General features: G+C 33.7%; 1 protein-coding gene across 8 annotated transcripts in view; it reads right to left on the reverse strand.

Annotated features, from left to right (window-relative positions):
- Positions 1–27,542, reverse strand: part of DCAF6 (DDB1 and CUL4 associated factor 6) — a 146,464-nt gene that overhangs the window by 25,725 nt on the left and 93,197 nt on the right. For 6 of the 8 annotated variants that reach the window (XM_017867583.1, XM_017867577.1, XM_017867579.1 and 3 more), the window contains 5 exons: positions 25,885–25,944; positions 10,690–10,807; positions 6,017–6,132; positions 4,488–4,574; positions 3,932–4,259 (listed from right to left, as the gene is read on the reverse strand). In XM_017867583.1, coding sequence (XP_017723072.1) covers positions 3,932–4,259; positions 4,488–4,574; positions 6,017–6,132; positions 10,690–10,807; positions 25,885–25,944 — 709 coding nt within the window. The remainder of the gene's footprint in view (positions 1–3,931; positions 4,260–4,487; positions 4,575–6,016; positions 6,133–10,689; positions 10,808–25,884; positions 25,945–27,542) is intronic. The other 2 variants (XM_017867581.1, XM_017867582.1) reach the window with 1 other exon arrangement.

Raw genomic sequence — 27,542 nt, forward strand, 5'->3', positions numbered from 1 at the left:
AGTCAGACTTATTTTTGACATTAGGACTAATTTTATTTTTTTAAACACCATGATTAGAGAACATACATTTCTTTATGTCTTTTTTCAATTTATTTCCCATTTACTGTTCTATGTTCTTGCCTTACACAAAGTTACAGGGAACCCAAATATGTGGAGATTCATATATTTCATTGTTTTAAACTCTGGATTTCTGCCAGCAGAGGTATTTTACCAGACTATAGTTTGACTTCTCTCTATAATACTGATTACTATAGAGCAGGTATTTGCAAGCTATGACTCTTGGGCTAGATCTCTGTCAAATGACAATTTTTGAAATGAACCTTAGGCTAAGAATAGTTTTTACATTTTTAAATGTAACATTTTAAATGGTCATATAGGTACCTACCATAACGGTCTCCATTTTGTCTCCTGGCCAACAAAGTCTAAAATACTTATGATATGGCTCTTTAGGAGTAAGTCTGCTGCTCTGCTATAGACTCCCAGTTACATTTATATAGACTTGCTGTAGTTAATGAGAAGAGCATTCCATTTAAAAATATCTGTGTTAGTTGTTAAGGTCTTCATTTTCTAAGACAATTCCTTCTCATGCTTGATCTCAGCCCAAAAATGAAAACCTGGGTCATTTATTTAACCAAATTATAAGAATGCAAATTTTTTTTTAAAATCATTACTCTGTATTGCAAGGAACTGTTTTGATATTTTAATAAATGTGTGTCAGAAATGACTTAGCTATAAAGCTTTTAAAGTTTCATTTTAAAATTAAATTTGAGACAAAACTGATGGGACAAAACTATATAGTTCTTTACATAAAGTACAGATCAAGTATACACTTTTATAATATTTAATTTTAGGACCATTTCTCTACTCCAACTAAACTAATACTGACTGGGCTTTGCAAATGGCAGCATAGAGGGAACTTTAAGACATACATCCTTTTAGGTGGGCCTTTCATTCATGTGTGCAATGTATCCTTGGACTCTAGGAACCAAATGGTATGATTTTTACAACAGAGCTTCACAACCCTTAGTCTCTTAGGAAACAGAAATTCTCCAAAATCATGTGCCTAATTCCAAGCTGGTAAGTGATTCTTTTCATGTTCTTAAGAAGCAAAATCTCTTAAACTTTCTCTCTTTAGAATAAAAGTCAACTAAATTGAGAAGTAAGATAAACTGGCAGGAGTGTCAATGATGAAGAGCCCTAAGAAAGGTGCAGAAATATTAAAAGTATACTTTTTTACAGTTGTTCAAGATTAAATCAGGATGCTGCCAATAAAGTTAAGAATTATAAAAAATGATTGAGATAAAAGTCAGAGGAAATATTTATACCATTTACAAATTTTTTGGTAAAGAGCTAGAAAATAATGCAAATCTCAAAGGAAAATTAATGTAATTGTCACTCTAATCACTTTCTAGTTACCTCAGTATACACATCTTTATACACACACACACACACACACACACACACACACACACACACACACACATAATTGTATTTACTTTCATATATTAAATGTGTTCTATGTTCCTATAAATGGCTTGGGTATTCTCTCTTCTTCATAAATAATTAAGTTTCTTGAAGGATAAGAATTTTATCATTCTTCTGTTACTCTTCAGGAAGTTTACTACTATATCTCACAAAACAAAATACCATGTAGGACCAACATAGGCTAAATATTCAAATGAGTGTAGAGAATATTAAATAATCTTTAACTTTTAAAAAGCAGGGAACTAAATACGATCCCAGAGTGGTTTCAAATCCGGATCTAATCCTGAGAATATGAATTCAAGAGTATATGCATGAAGTGGGATCAATTCCAGGCTGTTTGTTGTCACTGATTATCTCTCTTCTAAAAGATTCTGCTGGTCCAGTTCAGCACCTGAGTTTCCGTGGGTCAATGAGGTTACTGGGAACCAACTTTGTGACAGATCTAAACACTAAAAGAATCCCTAAAACATATAAATCATCTAAGGATTATGAAGATGATAAAGCTCTATAGAAAGATTACAGTTTCTGTATTCTCCAGGACCCACCCTCCCTCAAATCCTTCTTTCTCATTAATGTTATAGTACTGTGTTTCAAAAAACAAAACTCCTTAGGTCTAGAATACAAAAACCCTTTGCTTAGCACCTAAGTTTCCTCAGCTATAAAGCAGGCTTGGTATTAGTGTTATAAGTAGCCTGCATAGAAACTGCAAAATAGTCATGATTTTCTCAAAGTGTCTAATATCCATAAAAAACATTACTAGAAACTGGGCACTTAAATTTTATTTTCAATTATGACCTCAGTATCACATTCTACTACTTAAATATAGAAAAATAAGACATTAGCTCATTTATATAAATGGAAGGCCATAAAGGTACAAGCTCAATTAAATTACAGAATCTAGCTCTTAACCCTGGGTTTTGGAAATTATCAGTTTGATTTTCAAATTGTGCTAAGCTTGCTAATCTCATCTGCATGTATTAAGTGGTAATGACATTCTAAGGAACTCCCTCTGGATATAGAAAGAAATAGAACCAAGGCTTACTTGCCTAAAATATATATTAAGAATGTTCAAGATTAATGTGTACAGGTAAAGAGAAGATGTTTGATTAATCTCTAAGTATAAATATGGGAGGAAATTCTTGGTTCATATCTACAAAAAAAGGACCATGGCAAAGTAAACATTTCCCAAATATGACTAAAGGAAGAAACATACCCTTTTACAGTTAAGAAAAGGCAGTTCCCCTGAACTGCAAGCTATCCTCTTCAGGATTTTTGCCTGTTTTCTGTCAGTCTGTATCCCTAGAGTCATTCTTACTGTAATTCTTTTAAAAATTAAAGGGGCCTCATAGACTGTCTTGATTATTTAATACAGCTATCATTTAATTAGTGCTATTAACATGAGCCAGGTCACATCATGATTGACTGACTGATAGATATGTTTTTAAATTCTTGCAATAATTTTAGATAATCATAACCCTATTTTACAGATAAGGAAACTGAATCTTTAAGAGTCATTAAGTAATTTGAATGAAAAAACATTGCTGGTAAGTGGTGAAACCAGTATTCAAATCCATCATTATGTTCTTGACTATAAGTGGTAAATTAATCTTTCATTATATTTTTCAGTTGACAGATACTTTAGAGTATCTTATAAACAGCAATATATTGAGCATATAAAATGTGATTTCAAATAGAATCTCACTCCTTTGTAAACTAGGATTTTAAGATTAAAACTAGGTTCTCTGAAAGAAGACAGAACTTACAATGAGATATCATAGCACTAATAACAGAAATAGTTTTCCATAAGTATGAAATGCAGTATACTTTAAAAATTTATTTTATCTCCCACAAAAGAAAATATATTCTTGTGATCACATAAAATATAGAAAACTATATAAACATGTTGGCAATTCAATTTTTTATTGCTGCTACAGTATTTAGTATAATTTTTCATTTTCTAAATTCAGTCACTAAGTTTAGTAGAAATCAAAGAAAAACAGTGTTTCCAAACACAGAACTACTAACACACTACCGTAATCCAGGGTCAATAGAAAAGCAGGAAAAAATTAACATTAAAACCAAAACAAAACTGATAGAGGCCTGGATATCTACAAGATAATCTGAGAGCTAAGTATAACCTTGACTTCATAAATAACCTGTGGGTCATTCTTAACCTTGTTTTCTCTTGATCTGTAAATTCAGAAGCAGGTCTCAGTGCTAGAGATAAGCAGAAGAAGACTTTTTATTTCCCTATTAATGTACAGCGCTCAAAAAATATAATACGTAAAATCATTTACAGTAAACTGTAAAGTTTCTTTAGGTTTATATGAAAAAGACACTCTTAGAGGAAGCAACTGTCAAAAATGGAGAGATTCCCTTACATGACTTCAAACAAATCTTGTGAAATACATTTTTTACAGTTCATATTAATTAAAAATTTACCAACCTATCACCAGGTCCTGCTCGATACCTTGCACCTGGGATCAGGACTGGGTCATCATCACTGTCATCTGTGTCCTGAAGAGCAGAGTCCCTGGTGGATGTTTCTTCATGAGCTGAAGGCCCGATGGCTTCTGTTTGGAACTGAGGCTCAGGATTGGTGCTATTTTCATTGGTAGCACTCTCAGTGCTAGTCTGATCTGAAGTTTCTGGTTCCTTGGCTTTTTCAGATGAAGTAGATTCTTCTGGAACCCCACAAGAGCTATCAAGATTGAGGTCATTTCTTTCTCCTGAGTTGGAATCTGATGGCTTGGCTGTGAACTTATCTGATTGTGCTGTCAGAAAATAAAGTTGTATGTAACAGGTGGTAAAGTGGGCAATATTAATTATTTAACCTAACTTAGGAGCTGACAAACATATTCTACTATGACATCTAATTCCTCTATAAGGGGAGGAAAATTCCACAACACATTTGGACATGGTCTCTAACTCTAGAGAGATTAACATAGATTAAGGCTTTTTATTTTCCCATACAAAGCAATTATCTAAAGGGAGCAACTCACTTATATTGATATGGTTCTGAACTGGGTTTTCTGCAGATACTCCTTCCTGATATTTTGTCACATCCTCTGATGATTCTTCAGGAGTTTCTGTAAATAAACCAAATTACAGTCACCCCTTGTTATCCATAAGGGATTAGTTCTAAAATCGCTGAAAACACCAAAATCTGTAGATCCTCAAGTCCCTCATATATAATGGCATAATATTTGTATATAACCTATGCATACCCTTCCTTATACTGTAAATCATTTCTATATTACTTATAATACCTAATACAATGTAAATGCTATGTAAACGGTTACTATGCTGTTATTTTTAAATCTGTGTTCCTTTTATTGTCATATTTTATTTTGGGAGAGAGTATTTCCATGGAATCCATGGGCATGTGGGGCCAAATGTACCATTAAATCCAGATTTTTTTAGAAAAGTAAACATCAACTTAATACTCCAGCTTTCCTATGGATAAACGGTTCTTAACCCTTTCTGAGTCATAGGAACCTTTAACATTCAGCTAAAACCTCCCCTCAGTACAAGGCAAATATGTATTTGCACACAAAATTGTACAAACACTATCATGGATGGATGGGCCCACTGCTTCTTCCTAAAGTCCAGGCATTAGGCTTCATTTACTCTATGTGCAGAATCTCTGCTTTAGACTATCCCTTACAGCTGAAATTACTTGATCCTGCATTTTACTAAGCTTCCCAAAATCTAAACTTAAAACTGAGCATTTTTCTGCCCCTCTATCACGTACTTGATAAAATATAAACTATCATGAACAAGTAGTCAAGCTAACCATACTATAAATTCTGTTTTGGCCACTGAAAATACTTAATTCTGGAATTTAACTGTCAGATGCATAAAGGATCAGTCTTTAACATTCCTTATTGGACATTTGCTTACCAGATAGCTGTCTTACACATATTTAATTTTAAACTGTGTTATACTAAGGTACCTATACATTTATAAGAAATATAATTCATTTGTTCCTTCATGTATCAAGCATTTATTGAACATCTACTGTGTTCTAGTCTCTGTGCCAGACATTAAATTTCATGTCATTGTCATATAAAAATATTCTACTAGAAAAGGGATCTGAAAAATTCCCTAAGTGGCACTTCAGGTATTAAACAGATTCACTCGTAGCCTGTTTAGATTCTACTTCTTTTTCCCCTCTATAAACCACACAAACACAATCAAAACAGATACAGTAGATTTCACTGCTAGGTATAAAAATGAAAAAGATTAATTCAAACTAACACTTATATCTCATCCATTTATAGTATGATGAATAATTATCCTGGCCACTGTGTCCACAAAGAGGACTGTGTTTCACTGTGTCTCCTCATTTTAACTGCTTAAGGTCCCCATCTTTTGGATCTGCTATCTATCAGTTTTAACAGCTGGACTATAGAAGCAAAAGTAATTTATTAACAACAAGAAATAAAAATACAGCATCGAAGGGAACAGAAAAGTAAGTAAACATCCAATGTTGGGGTTTTATAACAACAAAAGCAAAATAACATCTTACTTGTTTCACTGTCTCCTTCTGGGGGTTGCACTGAGCTCTGTGGGACCAAAGATTCCTCCTGACCCTCAGATTTGCAATGGCTCCCAATTCCTCTAGAACTTGATGCTATACTGCTCCTATCATCAAAACAAGATAAGTGATTCCACCAAGAAGTTAATAAATACGATCTTTTAGGATAATTTTTGTATTTTACAACTAGAGAGGTAGACCAAAAAATTCACAATACAAGTAAAATGTAGGATTTATTACTTTAATAGCATTTGTAAACATCATTTCAAACAAATCGAGATGACTATCACAACACACTTTACTCTTGAAAAAAAGATTTAAAAATATAAAGGGACTGCTTCTTCACTGTTTGGATCCTTCTATTATCTAGTATGTATTTCTACATGTCTCTGTATTGAGTTTTAATATTTCTACATGTCTCTGTATTGAGTTTTATCACCTTTCTTGTCTTCACTACAGATGGTTCGCCATATCCAAATCCTTAATGGTTACACAAATTTTTATCATATGCCCTTAGACTCTGTTATTCCAGGCTACTTTAAAATTAATACTTGAACAAAAGCCTGGGCAGTTCTTTGATCTTTTGAACTGCTCCCTGTGGATCACCTCCAGTTCTGATCTGCTGTTCAGATATGGCAGGTGACTGAGCATCAGAGTTCTGTAGAAGGACAGGGTAACATTTTCTGCTTCAGTTTCAATACTCACCTGATGATGACCATAGTTCTATTAACATTTCTGGCTATAGCAGAATACAAGGCCAATTTTTAAAGAAATAATTTTCAATGAGTATTCTGTGACAAATCATGGCATATGTATAAGAAGAGGACTGAATGAGAAAGAGGACATGTATAACAATCTGACTGAGATTTAAATTAAATTCATAGAAACGCAACAATTCTTTAAGTTTAAAATAAATGTGAACAAGAAAAAAAAGTAAGATTTACAGTAACTTAAAAAAACACTAATTATAGACAAATACCAGTAACTCAATAAACAATACAAACTATCATGGACTTTTCGCCATGACAAAAACTCTTTTAGGCTGATTGCAGAAGTCAATTGGACTTATAAAAAAAAAAAAAGAGAGAGTACATATATAATATTATTTAAGTAAAATTGTATATTCATATGGGTGTATATATGCAGAGAAAAATGTCAGGAAGGCTATGCACCTGTGTTGAGTGTCATGTCAGTAGGATTACTACAGGTAAATTTTTTACACTTAAGTTTTTTTGTGTGTGTGTGTGTGTGTGTGTGTGTGAGTGTGTGATAAACCTGTATTTCTTTTAAATCAGAAAGGAATATACAGCTATTTTGGCAAAGAAAAGCTAATGTGGTATATATATATATTTGTTTTTTCCATTGAGAAAGCTATGATTCAGGCATGAATAAAACGCTCATTGTATACATTATGATAATTAAAATAAAAAAGGAACAGAGACATATTAGTGGAAAAGACACAGTAACCGAGTAAATATATTTAACATATGTTAATATGGCATTTTAAATCACACAGAAATAAAAAGATTGTTCAATAAATGGTAATGAGACAAGAAAACAGCCATGTGGTAAAACCAAAGCTATGGCTTCACATTATACTTTATGGGAAAATAAATTCTAGAAGGAAGATATAGTTTTGGATACCAAATTATAGAAAATAGAGGAATATAAGAAGAACCTTTTCTCTTAATTCTAGGAATAACAAGGCTTTCCTATGCATGTTATCACAGGCAGAAACCATAAGGCAAAACCACTGTAAGTAAACTGAAAAACAAACACCAAAGTGGGAAAAATATTTACAACAAATGAAAGACAAATGGCACAACCCTCATTTAATTCTATAATAAATAAATAGCTCTAATAATGTAATAAGAAAAAGATAAACACCATAGTAGAAAACTGGGCAAAGTATCTGAAAGACAATTTACAAAAGATGAGAACTGTAGCTAACAATCACTGACGGCCTTCTCAGGTGCCAATCAAGGTGCTAGTAAGTGCTATGTACTTTCTCTGCATGATCTCATTAAATCTTCATACTAAACCTATGAAGCAGGTTCTATTAAATATGCCCATATTCAAGGGAGAAAACTGAGATTTAGAGAGGTTCAAAAACTTGTCAATTTCTGTCCAAACTCTTAGCATGTTCTATTGCCTCATCTGTTACCAAAGAAAAAATAAGAGCAAGACACAATCCTGGTATAGATGAAAAAGACTGTATACTTTTTTTTAAGTTCTGCCTGTTTGTTTGTTTGTTTTACAATGAATGTTGAATACTTGTATAATAATAAAAAATGCGAACTGCTTTTCTGACAAAGAAATAAGAAACTGATGAATGAGAATATAGTTCATGGTCAGTTTTTAGAGAAGGAAAAGTAGCATTCAAAAGAAGAATGGGACTAATGATTTTCTCTAAAAAAAGAAAAAAACTCAAAAGTTTAGATAAGATTCTTCGGAAGACGCCAGCTCCTTGTATACAGAATCATGAGAATGGAAAAGACGTGATAAGTATGATGACCTACTGTCATCTTAAATTATGTATTAAGAAAAAGGGCCACAAACATCACGATTTTTAAATGGTCAGGCACTAAGACTTATAAAGAAGTCCTACTGGCTGCACCTTCAAATACATATCTAGAATCCAATCACTTTTTTTTTTTCTAAACCACCTCCACTGCTCCCATCCTTGTCTAAGCCACCACCACCTCTAACCTTTCTTACTACCATAGCTTTTTAACTGTCCTTCTGGTTTATACCAATGGTATATGCTCAACACAATAACCAGAAATAACCTTTTCCTTTTAAATATCCTCCTCAATTTCCTGGCAGACCTTATCTACTACTCCTGTCTCCACTGCTCACTCCACTCCAGCTACACTGGTCTTCTTAAGATCCTTGAACATACTAGGTCTGATGCTTCTGCTTCAGAGTCTTTCTACTGGTTTTCTCTCTGTCCCAAATGCTTTTCCCCTAGATATATATATGTGGCTCACTCCTTCTCACTCTTCAAGTGACATTTTGCCCAAATGTCACCTTCTCAATGATGCCTAGGTTTCCCAATCACCTTTACCTGCTCTATTTTCCTCCATTGTACTTAGTACCTTCTAACATACTATATGGTACACTTATTTATTAAGTTTATAGTAAAATTCCTCCATCTAGAACGTAAGTTCCAATAAGGCAGGGGTTTAAGTACTTTTTTTCACTGATGTATTTCCAATGTCTACAACAGTCCCAGGAACATAGAAGATATCCAATAGTATTTTAAGATCCTACTTAATCAAATATTTTAATATAAAATACATACATACATAAACACAAATGGAAACCAGTGAATTTAAATAAAAGTAATATCACATATCAACACATAGTTCATTACATATTAATAGACAATATATAACTATATTATATTACATATAATATAGCAACATAACATGATCATATATTAATATGCAATTAAATATTAAATATATTAATATATTAATTGTGAATAATTAATATATTGGTCATTAAACAATTGGCATAATTATATATTAACAAATATTATATAACTATATCATATATTAAGAAATACTATATCAATATATTAACTAATATATTACTATTTCTAAATTTAAATTAAAAATTTTGTATGCTCTCTCAATCAACTGGTCATGAGACAGTGGGAAAGAGTATAAAAAGCTTACATAACTTGCTTTTCTTAAATATAAAATTTCATTAGATTAATGAGCAATAAATATGATCAGAAACATTATTAAAGAGAAGTTACAGGACCATTAAATAAAAAGTTCAACCTTACTAGTAATCAATTAAATACTAAAAGTATTTTAAATCAAATATAGAAGTTAAAATAAATAAATATATTGAACACTAGCCTGGAGACAGTAAGTCATATATTTCCATATGTGCCTAGTAGGACTATAGTAAGTAAAGATTCTTTTGGAAATAACTTGGCAATATCTTTTAATCTAGATATAGTTCATTTCTGAAATATCAAATAAATAATCTTGAAGGCAGGAAAAAGCTTTATAAACAAAGATATTCATTAAAGCCTTATTTGGTAAAAAATGGTAAACAAATTTACAGCCCAATTAAAGGAAAATGGCTAAGTAAACTACAGTACATCTACTTGATGGACTATTACACAGCTAGTAAAATAATATATATTAAAATTAAGTAACATGGGAATATTATAAAGTTAAGTCAAACAAATGCAGGGGAGAATACAGTATATTCAGTATCACTAAAATTATATTCTAAAACTCAAAACAAAAATCATACATATACACCTACCTAGGACCACAACTGCAAAAAGTCCCAAAATGTTAAGTTTATATTTTTGCACTAATTTTAATTATCAATTATTAGTAGTAGGATCTTTTGCATTTTCTATCAGAAGAAATATTCTAGGATGAGCAGCACTGGCATCATCTGGAAAGTTTTTAAAAATGCAAATTCTCAGACCTCCACCCTAAACCTAATTCTGAGAGTGGGGTCCAGTAAAATGCATTTTAAAGAGCTCTCCCAGTGATTCTGAGGCACACTCAAGTTTGAGAACCAATACCTTATAGCAAAGCAAAACATAAAGATGACAAAGTGTTAAAAATTGAAATCTAATACAATCCTACAAAATGGCTAAGAACATCTTTACAAAAATATTAACTTACCATTCATCTGTAAAGTTCAGTTTTATTGTGCTTGTAGTTGTTCCTTCTGTGCTGTAGTGCAAACTTAAAACTGGTTCACCTGTCCCTGGTTTGGGGCTCAGCTTTTCATTATTGTTATCTGAAAATTGTGTTTAAAACATTTGAAAAAGTCTCTGAAACCAGTACAAAGATGACATTTCCTAAAATTTATAAAACTTATATTAGGTTGTCCTTGTCATAATTCTTTTTTCACATCTGTTATGGGTTTCATTTAAAGTTTGAAGGCAAGTGTTGTAGAAATACTCTTTATATTTCAAAGTAGCACTGCATCAAATTCTAGCTTTGTGTACATGACTCCCTTTGATTCAGATGGAAATCACACACATTGAGAACCATATTTAGTCATTAGGGGAATCAAAAAGTATTAACATGCAATGACATAGTTACAAACTGGTACCCTTATTTAATAGAATGCTCATAATTCCTCAGTTGCTTGAGCATCAATAATAACTACTTTTGGCTCCTTCAGAAACACTGCGATGTAAGATACAAGGGCTCTGTGAAAAACGGTTTGGCAAAAACTGTGCTACCATGAAATGTTATCAAATTCCTTCTGTTCTTTCAAACTTACAGATTTATAATTTAGGGAGGAATCATAGTTTGCACTTCATGGGGGAGAGGCTGGTATTTACTGTGCTTTGATATTTTCTAAAATACACTTTGTTGTAATATATTTTGGTATATTTCCGTTTCTCTTCCTGACTAATCTTACAAGGAATTTGTTTAATTGTGGAAATAGCAATCTCATTTTAAGAACCTATAAATGATGTCTATAATACACATCTATCTCGGTGTATGAAATCTTTTTTAAATGACGAAATCAAGAAAGTCTACACAAATTAAAGTATTTAAAGCTACCTTCCCCACCTCCCAAAAGAATACATGGATATTCAAAGATATAATTAAACAGAGCTTTACGTATTTTTCATTTTATGATGAACAGTTTGGGAAACATTAAAATACATAGGGAATACAAATGGATCCATAATCAAACATGATACATTTCTGCCAGTTGCTTGCAGAAAGAAAACTCTTCTGTGAGATAATCTTTTTCCTTGACACCAGTTCGACTGATTTAATACTAAAATAACTTCTCTTGAAAATAACAACAAAGACAATCACTATTTCATAAAAGCAAGTTTACTTAGGATTTTTTTTTATTATTGGATCTACTTTCTATTGCAGTGAAGGACTTATATATTTTTTCATTCGTCTTGAAGATGTTGGAGCACACATTAAGAGAATCTCAGCTGGGCTCAGTGGTGGGAGGAACCCTTAAGCCCAGGAGTTCGAGTTGAGTCTGGGTGAGACCCTATCTCAAAAAAAAAGGGGGGAGGGGGGCGGAGAATCTCATAGAACCTCTGTTCTAGCCTTTATTCTGTGAGAGGACAATTAACAAGACTTTAAATACAAAAATGCAGTAGAAAAGTATTCCACAAGCGTCAAGCTGGTAACAAAACTTAGTATCAATTCTCCTGTCTTAACTCCTAACTCACGAGAAATCCTGTCCTACAGAATTGCTATTTGAAAATAATGTGAATTATAAAACTGATATCCCAAATGGTAAAGTCACTTTGTTTCTGCACTACTTTTGTTATGATTATGTCTTTGATTTAAACAACTCCTAGAAATAAATTAATAACCCATTCCAACTGTCAAAAATTTAGTATTACATTCAGTGTTTTGGAGGAGGTATTTTACCAAATGGCAATCTAATAAATAACTGAATTAATAGACCTTTAGCTTACAGAAATGTATTAAGGAAACATCTGCCCTATCCTTTACCCTCTTTCAAAAACTTGCTGTTTCCTAGTCATTTGTCTACAGTTTTCTCTTATTCTTTAGTTATGTTACTGAGATTTTTGTTTCATCACTGCTGTCTTTAGCTTCTGGAATAGACGGGAACAGACAGTTAAAGACTGGATGATTGGATGATTAAGGAAACTGAGAGGAAGAGTTGGTGTTAGTTTTTTCATTTTCTCTCTCAGTATTTTATAAAATTTTGTTATTTATTTTCTTTTAAGGTAAAGATGGTATAGAAAACAAAAGCAGGTGTGAGAGAAGTGTGAGACTGAATTTCTCAGATCCACCTTGATTACAGTTAAGACTTAAGTTACGAGAAGCCTTGTGGAATTTAAATGATATATGAAAACTTTCCTTTTGAGGAAAATTAAAGAGACAGTTATAGATATCTACATGCTATGACTATAAGAATATATTATAGTAAACAAACAACTATTAAGAGATCAGAACAGAGCACAAAACATTTTTATACAGGTTCCCCACCACAAGCAAGAAGTTTTCTAAGATGGTTAATGATCATTAAAACCTTCCTCCTACAGTATCTACTACAAAGTTTGTTGTTTTTATTTTTTTGAGACAGAGGCTCTTTTTGTTGCCCAGACTGGAGTGCAAAGGCGTGATCTCAGCTCACTGCAACCTCTGCCTCCCGGATTCCAGCGATTCTCCTGCCTCAGGCTCCAGAGTAGCTGGGGTTATAGGTGCCCGCCACCACACCTGGCTAATTTTTGTATTTTAGGAGAGATGGGGTTTTACCATCTTGGCCAGGCTGGCTTGAACTCCTGACCTCACGTGATCCACCCGCCTCGGCCTCCCAAAGTGCTGGGATTACAGGCATAAGCCACCATGCCCAGCCTACAGAGTTCTTATTTGATCTCTCAGGAATATAATCTACATATTATAAAACATGTAAAATATTGGTAATATTCATTTAATCATAAAATGATTATAGGTGATAGAATTTGTTCTTTTAAGTTGTTAATGAATTCGTCAGTCTTGTGTAAAACTAGCCTGTTACTATAAAAAATAACATGAACACTTCTGTTAGTCACAAAAACTTCAGGTCCCCGAATGCAGTTATTTCCTTATAGCCTACACTTAAGTAAACAGTGTCTCTGGCAGAAACACAACACAGTGAAGAACCTGGTTTCTTCAATCGCAAGTTGTTTTGTTTTTGTTTTTGTTTTGAGACAGAGTCTCACTCCATCGTCCAGGTTGGAGTGCGGTGGCAAAATCATGGCTCACTGCAGCCTCGATTTCCCAGGCTAAGGTGATTCTCCCACCTCAGCCTCCTGAGTAGCTGGGACTGTAGGCACATGCCATCCCACCCAGCTAATTTTTTGTAACTTTTGTAGAAACAGGGTTTTGCCATGTTGCCCAGGCTGGTCTTCAACTCCTGAGCTCAAGCAATCCATCTGCCTTAGCCTCTCAAAGTGCTGGGAGTACAGGTGTGAGCCCCTGCACTTAGCCCAACTGCAGTATTAATGACAGTATATATTCCAAGGTTTAAATTCATTTCCCAGCCTTTTCCCATTTCACTGTCCTTCTTTAATTCTAGTTTGCTTGGTCATATACAGTCTATCAGGTTACATTTTCTCAGGAATTAGGATTCCTGGACTACAATGAATGCATTCACTATTTGTGATAAAATGCATATTCTAACTACAAATGTCTAAGAAAAATCTACTTTAATGATTTTAAAATTAAATATTTTACTTTATTTGAAAAAAAAAAGTGTAACTATTTAAATGTTCCCTAACTTCTCTGTCAGCAGTTGGATCAGCAAAACATGCTAAAACTGTATTTTCAAAGTCTTATTTACATAATGTACAGATATAGATAGATATATATATAAAACATAGAAATATGTTGCTTAAAAGGTAGATTTTTATTTAAAAGCCTTAAGGTTTAGAACTTCATCTAAATACACAAATAGCTTTATGTAGAAAGCCATCATATTAATAACTGTGATTTATTGAGCATTAGTGAATATATATCAATTATAAATATATGTGTGCCAAAATATATACATTCCTTTAAAAAAACCTTTGTAATCAGTATCGTCATCTCCATTTTACAGATGATGAACTGATAACAATAAGCTTAATTTTTTCTCTAGTTACAGAGATTTCCTCCCCCATACCATCCTTTCCATAGACAGGGTCTTGCTCTATCACCCAGGGTGGTGTGGTGGCACCTTCACAGCTCACTGCGGTCTTAAACTCCTGGGATGAAGTGAACCTCCTGCCTCAGCCTCCCAAGTAGCTACGATTGCAGGTGTGTGTCACCATGCCCAACTTCTTTTTTTATGTTTTGTAGAGATGGAGTCTCACTATGCTGCCCAGGCTGGTCTTGAACTCCTGGCCTCAAGTGATCCTCCTCAGTACTCCAAAGTGTTTGGATTACAGGTGTAGGCCACTGTGCCCGGCTGAGGTTTCTTTTTATAAGAAGTTCCTACTTAATATACAATCTTAGAAATAATTTGACTACAAAGATAAAAATAAGATTACTTAGATAAGTAACTATTTTAAATAAGAAATATCAATTGTTGGTGTTGTTACTCGTTACTCCTCAGAAATAAATAATTCATATCAACAACATTAACAACTGGTAAGAGTTTTGGTAGGCAAAATTATCACTTTGGCATTATAGTATAGGAAAACTATGTTGTATCTTCTTTTAGGGCACTTAAGAAACTGAACTATTTCTTCCTCTAAAAACATTACAGGAGAATATTTCTTTGTAGTGTGCTCAGCGCACACACACAATATAGTGGGGGAAAAATCCCTTTTAACTTGTTCAATACTGCTAAGTTTTTAGATAGCCATTCTATATTGCTCAGTAATTATGGTTATTAAGAATAACTGATGACATCAGCAACTTAGAATGGTCTCTTATGGAAGCAAATTACCATTTGAAACACAGGCTTCAGAAGCACAGCAATAATCACATAAACATCAGGATAAAATACTGTAAAAGACTTCATTTTGGGGGATTAGAAGTGAAAGGTCCATAACTTGAGATTCAGGAAACCAACTTAAAAGATCCTTTTCAGAAATGCTACTAGAGACCTTTCAGGATAATGCACTGGCTCAGAAAAAAAAATTCAGAATGAGCTGAAATATAATTTGAAAGCAGTTTCCTTGAACTGCTATGTATTTAATTAGGTATCTTTCAAGTCTTTTGCATAAGAATCACAAAGTAACTATTTTTTGTAATGCACATACTGTGAAATGATTTAATCAGTACATTTCTACTACGAAATTATAATAACGAAAGGTTCAAAAAAATGCTCAAAGACATACAAAAAAAGTGTGATAACCATAGTAAAAAAAAAATATGCTGAGTATTTTGTATATTTAAATATTGTTCAAAATGTTGCTATAGATCTAAATATCCAAATACTGATAAGGATGTTCAGACTTTAAGCTAGGATACCCCTGGATAATCTATCTTATATGTAAATCTAAACCAAATATTCAAAATGAAGATAATTAACTAGGTACAGCAACAATAATTTCTTTAGAACCCCATGCCCAACATTTTTCTCTGCTGCTGGGTCACTATTATAACTTTATAATCACACATTAATTAACTATAGTAGTTTAGATAAGCTGTGGAACATATGAAAATAAAATAGTTTATCTAATGAGTTTTCTATTGTATAAAGATGCGTGTATACAGGATATAATGATATCCTATTTGCCATTCCATTATACCCAAATTTTTTTTTTTTTTTTTTTTTTTTTTGGTCCACCAATACTGGTTTTGTTTACTCAATTGTACTTTAAGGGAGGGTACATTTCTTGGTGCCATTTTTTTTTTTTTTTATTTATAACTTTAAGGTTTCTAGGGTTTAACATGTGGGCATTAACGTGGGGCAGGGGTCTTGTTACATAACGTTAACTTGTGGCCCATGTTTTTGGGTGTGCTGGCCAACCCCCATCAAACTCGGGTTTCAGCACCCCATTTTCAACCTCGTTTTTCTTACACATTCAGGTATAACTCCCAATGCATTCCCCCCCCCCCCTCCACCCCATGATAGGCCCCGGTGTGTGATGTTCCCCTTCCCGAGTCCAAGTGATCTCATTGTTCAGTTCCCACCTATGAGTGAGAACATGCAGTGTTTATACCAAATATTTTTTAAAAACCAAAGTTAGATGGAAATAAAACATACAGTGAAATATTCTGAAAAAATAATAAAGCTTAACTATCTCCCCACATTTTGCACTCCAACTTACTAGACTTGTATAGAAAAGGCAAATTTCTCAACCATAGTTTTTAAACCGATGCAAAATTTTCCATTTTCATAGGTCAGGGAATCCACAATTTTTCTGTAGATTCCAGATTAGAGGATCTCCAATTCTCCTTCCAACTATTTGTATAAGGAAGTATATCTGGATTCAACGTGGAAATGCTGCTTCTAGCAGTAGACTGCTAACAGAGAAGATCTATCTACCCTACAGATAATTGTGAGGCAATGCATTTCATTCTAAAAAATGAGTGCTTACACTAGTGCAAATCTAGATTTATAAAATAGAAGTGATATTATGTAAGCCAAAATGAAACAAAGTGCAACTTTACTACAGACATTTATTAGGAAGTCCATTCTCTCTAATCTTTTTAACATTCAATCAAATTTTCTTCTGGCAATCACAACTCAACTCTATGTCAATTATTACAATTTTAACCCAAGAACTTTTTTCATGACATAACATAGAAGTGTGAATTGAACTTAAACATGTGATTTGGATACATTTAGACTGAAAATTGTGCTTGGTTCCACATTCCTACCAGTATTTAGAATTTATGGGTTGAAATGTGGTAGCCATTTAACCTTTGCTTCCTTTTCTCCTACTTCAGAACCAGTAGTTTTATATACCTCTATTCATAAACATCTCCTATTCCTATTTCACTTTCAGTCTAGGGGGAGAACAGTATAGAATGAAAATAAGTAAATATGCCCAAGCCATGTGGCACGTGGGCCCTGCCAAAATCCTTTTCCAGTATTTCCTTTCATGACTGTTTCCTTGGGTATACTCTCCTTTACTGGAAAAAAAAAAAAAAAAATCAAATCTGCCTATCATAAATAACACTCTCATTTTGTAGATAAATTAACAAGTTAAAATGTGACTTCCAGATGAAAACAAATGAGGTAGACAGCTTAGGAGAACACTCCCCTTTAACCACTTCCCCTTCCAGTTACTGTCCTCCTAGCTTATTGTTTTTAATTGCTTTTCTTCTCATTTCCATTTTTTCATCTCCTGCTCTAAAATCTGGCCTCTGTCTCTGTCACTCTAGTGAAAGTGTTCTACTAATGGGGCTCAATCCCCACATTGACTAACTTAGGGGAAAATTTTTTTGGAGCCAATTTACTTGACCTTTCAGCAGGACTCCAGCAGACAACACTCTCGTATTTGAAAATTTCTTTTGATCACAAGACACCACGCTGTTCTATGTCGCCATCCACCTCTCTAGTTGCTCCTTCTCAATCTCCTTTACTAGCTACTAGCTCTTTGCTGGCAAAATCTTTTAATTTTATCATTTTCTGATTTTCTTGAGATGTGTTAGCTCTCTTACTCTGTTCTCGTCTTTCTACTTTCATCCTAGTTAATTCCATCTACTTCATGGCTTCTTACCATTTGTATGCAAAAACTCTCCCAAATTTCTTTCTTGAGCTCAGATATCCTTTCTGAGCTCCATATCTACATAATCAACTACCCAACCGATTTTCAACTTGAGTATCTCATACAGATAAACTCAATATATTCAAAACCAAGTTCATGATCACCTACCCCTACAAGTCCCTGCCCATGCTTTATCTCTTTCCCAGGGTTACCTGTTTAAGAAAATAACCATCCACTTAGTTGTGCTCAATCAAAACATGAGCTACTCTTGCAGTGGTTGAAAAAGTCACCTGTTAATCTCCATCAGTACCTCCCACAAAGCACCACAAATAAATGTATAACCTAAGTAAAAACAGTGTATTTGTTTTACAAAAGATTTAAGACACAAGTCCTGCCCTCTCCGGACTGCTATTTATTACTAAACTATCTTCATAAGAAAATTCTGAAGTTGTTACTGCAACTTATACTCTGGATTCCTCCTCAATCCTATCTCATTCAATCTACCACAAAGTCCTGTTTATTCTACATCCTAAATATTTCTTGAATCTCTTCACATCTCTCCTACCTTACTTTTATCACCAGATCAAAATCTCTGTTACCAGGAGAACTTCCTAAGTGATTTAGTCTATAATCAATTCTCCATACTCCATTCAGAGTATCAGGCCATAGTCATACTCCCTAATTTAAACACTTCATTAGCTTCCCTCTGTTCTTAAAATAAAAATGCCAAACCTAAAATGTCCAAAAAATCACTTTGTCCTGCATAGTGGGATTCTCCGAATCATCCTGTATGTGGTATCTGAGGCTCTGCATATGCTAGTCACACTTCCCTTTACTCATGATCCTTCACCTAACTTATTCAGGCTCACCTTTCAGATCTCAGCTTAACGTCTCTTCCTCAGGAATGCCTTATTTGGCCCTCAACCGGAGGGAATGAAGGCCCACTCTCCTGTGTTCCACACTGTACCCTACTATTTCCCCTTCCTTTCATAACACTCATCACACTTCTATTTAATTTTTCATCCATCTTTACTGTTAGATCAGGCAAAGCAAGTGGTTATGATCACTGATGCCAGAGCCGACTGCCTGGGTTTGAGATACATTTCTAACGCTTACTAGCTGTGTGCAACCTTAGATATGTTTCTTAATCACCCTTTGCCTCAGTTCCCTCACCTGAAAAATGGGGGTAATAATAGTAATGGTTGTGGTAAGGATTAAGTAAATTAACATATAAAAAAATTGCTCCAAGCAATGTTTGGTACAAAGAAAATGTAGTATTAAGTGTCTATGTTGTTGTTGCTGGTGTTATTATAAATCAACTCAATGCTCCCAGTACAGAAGACAGTAGTGTTATTCATTCATGCACCCTAGTACCTATCCCAGTACTTGCCACAAGGTAGGTAGGCATTTACATATCCGTTGAATTAATGAAGTATAGACATACAAATATGGCTCCACCACTTATTTCACTCATCTTTACATATTTCTCAGAGTCTTAGTTTCTTCATTAGTAAAATTAAGATAATTCACCTCATTATTAGCACAAATTAGATAATGCATGTTAAATTCTTAACACAGTGCTAGTCATAAAAAACTCAATAAATGTCAGTTATTTTTATGATAGACAATTCTAAGTTAAAAAACAAACCAGAGGTATAGGTTTGATCAGCAGAAGGGTAGAACAAATGAGCATATGCAACAAAAATTAAATAGGGTTTAACTTCCAAAAGATCAAATATATCATTAACGGGAACAATCAAGACCTAGTAGTTGGGGATAGGAAGAAATTAATTACCTCATTCCAGATAACTAAGTGATAACTAGTTCTAAGGAATACAATGAATTTAGAATGAAATTTTATTTCACTAACTTACTATTTCACAAGAATTTAAAATATACTATTTACGGATGTATTCCAGTGTGGTGAATATTGAACTTATAATCTTATTAATAAAGCAAGCTTCAATCGCTAGATATTTAATAAAAATTAGAATTGGCAATATAAGTTTAAAATAATATTAGATAATAGTACTAAAATGAAATTTCAATTGGAGACAGTATATAATCTTAAAGTAATACATATTTAATGCATGGCAGATCCAACTTTTCCATTTCTCAATCTATCTTAGTAAAATTAGTAAAATCTGTTTCCCTGGTTTTTGACTATCCACTAGTCTCCTATAGATGAATGCTTTACAAACATCAAAGATAGTCAGTTTATATAAAATGATACATACTGGAAAATTAACATTTATAGTTTTCATACCTACAAATTAGTGTTTATATTTCTTTAAATCTAGAACAGAAAATTAGTGCCTTCAGATGCACAACTGCCTACAGACGTAAGTTTCAAATTTGATGGCAATGTCAACTTCCACTTAATGGAATCACTGTAAGGAAGAGAAAGCAACTTGTTTCAATCATGGCCAAAACCTAAAACTCAGACAAAACTACTTTCTTATATCCTCTCAAAAGTTAACTGTTCTCAAAAGAACAATTATAGATTCTTTTTGCTGTTGTTATTTTTTAAAATAAAATAAGGGGGAAATTGCTGGCCTTCATACTTTTAACAGGAAAATTTTGTAAGTTTTAATAATATAAACAAGGTAAGAGAAACATGTCAGAAGAGAATTTTCCTCTTATAATAGAGATAAAAGGAAAACTAAAACTACCCACTAAACTAAACAAGATGCATGATGGACATTATTGTGCTTATTCAAACAGAATTTCACTTTAGGCAAAATAGCACAGAAAGGCCATCAATGCGTTTACACACAACTCCAAATTTGGAGAACACTGGAAATTATTTTATAATAGGATACAATTAATAACAATGTGCATGTTATACATTTATTTCCCTACAATTTCATTTCTTAAAAAAAAGTAAAACTATTAAGACAACCATGGAGCTGCATTAATGAATAAAGACTCACGCTAAATAAACTTCTATCAAAATGTGATTTTGCTTAAAATTCAGGATAAATAAGCAAAGACACTAGTTGCACTCAACGAGTAAAATACTGTGTATACAATTATTCAAAGAAAAAATTTTCTTCAGTAAGGAAGTCCATTAAAATTTTTTAAAATTTTATCAGTAACATTTTTGTCCTTGGTAATCCTTCCAAATAAAGAAATCTATGAAAATGCTATGGAAATTAAACATTAAACACACCATGAAATCACTTGGGCACCTGGACAGATGTTGAAGAATATTTTGAGGACATAAATATAAAACTGAACTATCAAATTTTTAAAAAGCAGTCGTGTTTCGTTAAATAGAAAAAGAAATTTAAAATATGCCTTAAATAATCCTTTGAGATACATCTCAAAAGAAACTTTATTAAATCGTACTACTTTTTCCATTCCCATGGTAAAGACTGAGAACAAGCATCTTGGTAAAGTTAAAATTTTAAATAATCGGTGTATCTGGGAAATCCACTATCCCTTACAACTCTGAACAATCTATTTACTCTATACACATGACTCAGTTTTTTGAACCTACCACCACCTATACTGCCATTATCTTGCTCTATCTTTCAACTTCTTAATTGAGTTCCAAAAAGAGACATACCAAAGTCTCTACCTTTTGTCCCCAAAATGTTCTCCTCAAACCACTACTATCTGGCTTCTGCTTCCACTACATCATATCTCAGACTAAAATGTCAAAGTAATCACGCTGCCAAATTTAAAAAATGATTTATCAGACCTTTTGGGAGTTGGTATCATTGCTTCACAAGGCATTACTAACCTGTCCCTCCTTGCACTTCTTTTCTCCTGGCTTTGGATATGGCATTCTTTCTGCCCTGCATACCTCTCTGATCATTCCTGTTTGGTCTCATTAGCTATATCTTTTTCTCTACTTGCCCCTGTAGTACAGACTCCACTCTTCTCACAATATCCTCTTTTTCTAGACACACTCATCCACTCCCATGGTTTCAACTGCTATCTATAAACTGATGATTCCTTATCTTTATCTCTACCTCAGACTACTTTGGTGACTTCCAGCATCATATAGCCATAATATACGATAGAAATCATATAGATTTCTCCATGTGGATATCCAAAGACACTTCAAACCTAACATTTAAAAAAATCTCACATACTTTCTTCTCCCCTCAAATCAGCTGTTCCTCCTAAAATCTCTATCTTGGCTGATGGTTCATTATCACCCTATCAAGACACCTGGATATCATACTCTCATTCATTCCTAACTTATCAGTCTCAAAGTCCCATGAATTCAACCTTTCAACTATTTTTAAAATCTGTTCATTCTCACTTCTCACCACTATTGCCTTAGGTTGGATGCCTCATAATCTCTTAGGTGGACTATAACAATGGCCTCTTATATGTTCTTGGAATTTTCAATCTTACTCCTTCCAATCAATCATTTGTAATGTTGCCAAAATGATCTTTCCAATATGTAAATCTGATCACATTTCTCCCAAGCTGAAGTAATCCCTGCAGCTCTTAAATAATTAATTGCTTAAAGAATTTACTCACTTATTTAACAAATATTATTTACCACCTAACATATGATTTTAGTCATAGAGGAAATTATAGTAAATGAAAGTATTTAGAGAATATGCAGAAAGGTAGATACTAAACAATCCCCTAAATAAATGTATGATTACAAATTTGACAAATGCAATGAAGAAAAATAACAAGTCACAAGGGAAGAAAAAGAAGAGACCTACTAGAGACTGTGAATTTATATTATTTTTGAGACAGTAATATCTCAGTGAGTTTAAAAAATGAGAAGTTGCTCAACAAAAAAATAGTTTCGGTAGAGTGAACAGCATGTACAAGGGATCTGAAAGGGAAAGGAAGTTAGCGTGTTAAAAGAAATGAAAGTAAGTCTATTTGGCAAGAGCTTAGTGAATGATGGGATAGCGGCCTGAGACAAAATTAGAGATATAGAAATCAAGTCATGTAGGTTTTGTAAGCCAAGGTATGGGTTTCGGTTCTTTTGAAAGGCTATGGGAAGCAATTACAATGTTTTAGGCAGATGAATCACATGATTATATTTACATCTTAAAGTTTCATTGTGGCTGCTGGTAGAGAATAGACTATAGCCTGAGTGGATGTGAGAAGACTAGTAAAGGGATTATTCCATTAGTCTAGGAGAGACAAATGGTGGCGGGCAGTCTCTACTCACTTTTAGAAGTTATCTTTAGGTAATGGGAGCCTGAAATGTGAAGTTCTTAGTACTTTAAAAGTTATAATGCTGATGAACAAAAGGTATGTAAAACTCAGGATTTAATTAATTAGATATATTTTCCACCATTAGAATATTTCTGCTCAGAGGTCTTATTACAAAGCTACATTTCTGATAGTCTACTACAGTGCAGCTTCTGCCAAAGCCACTCAATACTAACTTCTTATATAGCACCTCTACTTACATGACTAAAATGCTTATCATACTTTACATAGTCAAAAAGATAAAGAACCACCTGATTTCTACTTCCAAGCTACTCAACACTAGTAAATAGCCTTACCATTTACCATACCCAGGCAATGATGTAAAAAATCTGGGAGTTAATCATAATTTTTCTCTTCCTCTCATATCCCACATCATATGTAAATTAAGTATCAACAAACTGAATATTTAACACTATGAAAATTATTGTACGTGATCAACTAGAATATAAATCTGGCTATAAAATCTCTGATAGTGATATATTATTTATATCCATATATCCTTAGAAAAAAATCCTTTAATTATACAGTAGTTATAAACGGTAGTCTAATATAAGTATGCTATAGTTGTGTTTTGCCTTAATTATTCTTCGTTGTTAGTATCTCTGTAATAAACATATAAAATAAAACATGCTTAATTCCTTAGTTTGCAAATTAATTTACCAATTCATTCATTCTTTCTCAAGAACAGAAAACCTTATAGTAATACAGGTCATCTCAGGTCCATAAGGAGTAATTTAAGATCAGAAATTTGTCTCAGGTTCATAAGGAATAATTTTTCTTTTTGATACAGAGTCTCACTCTGCTGCCCAAGCTGGAGTGCAGTGGCATAACCTTGGCTCACTGTAACCTCCACCTCCCAGGTTCAAGCGATTCTCCTGCCTCAGCCTCCTGAGTAGCTGGGAATACAGGCGTGGTCCACCACGTCCGGCTAATTTTTGTTTTTAGTAGAGACAGGGTTTCACCATGTTGGCCAGGTTAGTCTCAAACCCCTGACCTCAGGCGATCTGCCTGCCTCAGCCTCCAAAAGTGCTGGGAATACAGGTGTGAGTCACTACGCCTGGCCCCATAAGGAATAATTTAAGATCAGAAGTACAAAAGAAGTTTTCTAATTCACTTTAAAATGAGTTTCTGAATATTTCTCTCAGACTATAGTTTAAATTAGATCTATTTCACACCAAGTAAGTTCTACAGCAATATTTAATTTCTGCATTACTACTGACATATGAATCATCTAAAATGTAAACTTTCAGTCAACCAAATCTTATGGCTTTAGTGCTAATTTTAAAAAAATGTTTTTGAAAGGAACATTTGTAAAATATATAAAGGTAATCATTTAGCCTTTTTTTATTTTTAAAGAGATGAGGGTCTCACTCTGTCACCCAGGCTGGAGTGCAGTGGCATAATCACAGTTTACTGGATCCTTGAACTCCTGTGCTCAAGCAATCCTCCTACCTCAGCCTCCCTATTAGCTGGGACTATAGGCATGCACCACCACACCCAGTTAATGTTTTTTTTTTTTTTTTAAGAGACGGGGTCTCACTATATTGACCAGGCTGGTCTCAAACTTCCGGGCTCAAGCGATCCTCCTGCCCCAGCTTCCCAAGTAGCTGGGATTACAGGGGTATGCTACCACATCTAGCAATGTGCCTTTTTAAATAGAGAAAGTGAGTATCGTGTTAAGTTATTCTTAAAGACTTAACTACAATTACTTATCATACTTTGTCACAATATATTTAAAATACTTCATTAAATCTGAGGTGAGACAGTAAAACATTTGCGCTAACACTAAATAGTCTTTTTAGTTTTTAAATAGTCTTCCTATCTCCAACCTTTTCAGATGTCCCTTCATGTCAGAATGTCTTCCTGTACTAATACTTCTCTGTGCTGTATTTGATCTGCTAGTAATAAAGCCTGATAAATAAGTAACCTGTTTATTTCATGAGGCTCTATTCAAGGCTTGGAGATTGATTTTACACCTTTCCCACACTGAAAAGGACAAGTGGAAATGGCAGCTTCTGATTGATAGCTTTTGAGCTTACCTCTGGGTTTGTAACCATGTTCTTTAGTTAAAGCTATCAGGAAACTGGCTACCAGATAAATGAGACATAAAACCAAGAATCATTACTAAAGCAATCTAGTAATATAGAATATTACTGTGTTTAAATAACTTATCCTACATAAGCAACAAGGTAGTGTTAACCTCACACCCAAAGTTCTACACAATTTTATGACAGATACCTAGAATTTTAAAAATGGATATAGTTTATGTCCATTACAATTTTGTTATAGGGAGAGAGTTCAAAGTTGGCATCAAGGGCCAAAGGTAGAAATTAACTTACGTAGAAAATAATTCGTGTAGGCCAAAAAGACCTTTTGTGTACAATACCACCTATTGTAATTTAGTTCACAAAATACTGACTGTAAGACCATAATCAAAATGAAATGCTATGAAAGGTGTGAGAAAGCTTAGTTTATGCATTGCAATAAAGCTATGGATGGATGGGCATAGCGCATCTCCTGTTGCACGCACCCTGTTGCTCATCAAGTGACATGGATCCGAGCTGTTTGTTAACCACAGAAGAAGGAGAATCTGAAACAAAAACGAGATTTCAACTTAAAAGTAAGCAGCAGAAAACTGCACAGCAATGTCATGATCATCTCTAAGCTTAAGAAACAAATGTATAAGGCTGGGGAATAGAAGTAAGTAATGTAGTGTGATTCCCAAGCAGTGAGTAAGCAGGGCCATGTGCTTAAGATGTTATTCCAGACAAGCATTTAGTAACTTTGAGAATGAGTTGAGAAACTATTCTTCTATTTCCATGCATACACCTTTTATCAAATTCATACAGCAGAGGCACAAGGTGCAAGGTAGATAAATTAGAAACGGAGTATCTAGTTCACTACACACAAGACTCCTTGCCCTTCTCAAACTCCCTCTCCAGCTCCTTAAGATGGTTTTCATCCTGCCTTGGAGGATTCGAAGCATGAAATGAAATGCTCACTATACTTTGAGAGATGTTGTTTGTTGTACTATGGGCTGAACAAGGAGCTAACATCAAGATTTATACAAAGAAAATGGTTTATAGGAAAAATATTCAATGAGGTAATTACCATTACAGAAACGTGCATGACTTTAAAAACTCTACAGTATATTGTGCATATTAAAACTATACTATGTAAAGGCTCAAGTTTCTTTAGAGTTACCTGGTGGGGAAAGGAAAAGAGAGACAAGGAGAAGGCTTAATGATCTGGGCTTTACACTTCCTACCTTGGCTTCAAATAGAACAGCTTTGTTCTTATCTTTTTAATATGCTGGGTTTCTATGTAAGAATTTATTTTATAAGTGGTTTCTACTGTTTGAAAAACACTGGTATTAAGGCAGGCAGCATAATAAAACGGAAAGAGCACTCATCAGAAGTTAGTAAGTTTTAATTCTAAACTTGATTCTGACAATAATTAGCAACTTTTTTAGGCCCAAGCTTCTCCTTACTCTCTAATCAGCCTGGGGATCTAGAAACCTAAGCAAGACACTGGGGAACAGAAGGAGGTGGCCCATTCTGTGTTCCAACAGGGCTACAGTAAAAGAGAAACATAGGTAATAAGCACAACTCTCCCTAACCAGTAAGAATAATTCCCAGTTTCTAATATCCTGTGCTCTAGTTCTTAGCAAATGTTAACAAAACACTTTTGGCCAACACCAGTTTCTGCTCATAATGACATTTTTTCCCCAAAAAGTAGGTATTTTAAGATTGTCCTTAGCTGAATAGCTAAGAGTTTTCCAATATATCCTGGATTCACATTGATTTTATAGGATTTGATTGCTTGCATTTGTACATTTAAAAGTCTGAATCCTGCTAGTGGTACCATTTGAATCAACTTTAAATCTTCCATCTTCTGGTATCACCAATTTGTTCATGTATTTTCTCTTACTAGATTTTGACAAAACATGATCATTATTTGAATAATAGCTTTTACTTATCCTTACTTATCACCTCTTTTCATCAGAACATTCAGTTAAACAAATCTATAGTACACAAAAAAGAAAGTGGGAATGATAGCATTTCAATCAGTTCCCTAATCTAGTCATGCTTTACTTTCTTAAGATGACTTCTCATTTATGTTTCACAGTTGGATTCAACACTACCATCTATGTTGTTTTAAAGAACAGATAAATTGGTCTTTAGGAAA

The sequence above is a fragment of the Rhinopithecus bieti genome, unplaced genomic scaffold (genome assembly GCF_001698545.2).
Source record: "Rhinopithecus bieti isolate Rb0 unplaced genomic scaffold, ASM169854v2 scaffold_3763, whole genome shotgun sequence".
Taxonomy (NCBI): Eukaryota; Metazoa; Chordata; class Mammalia; order Primates; family Cercopithecidae; genus Rhinopithecus; species Rhinopithecus bieti.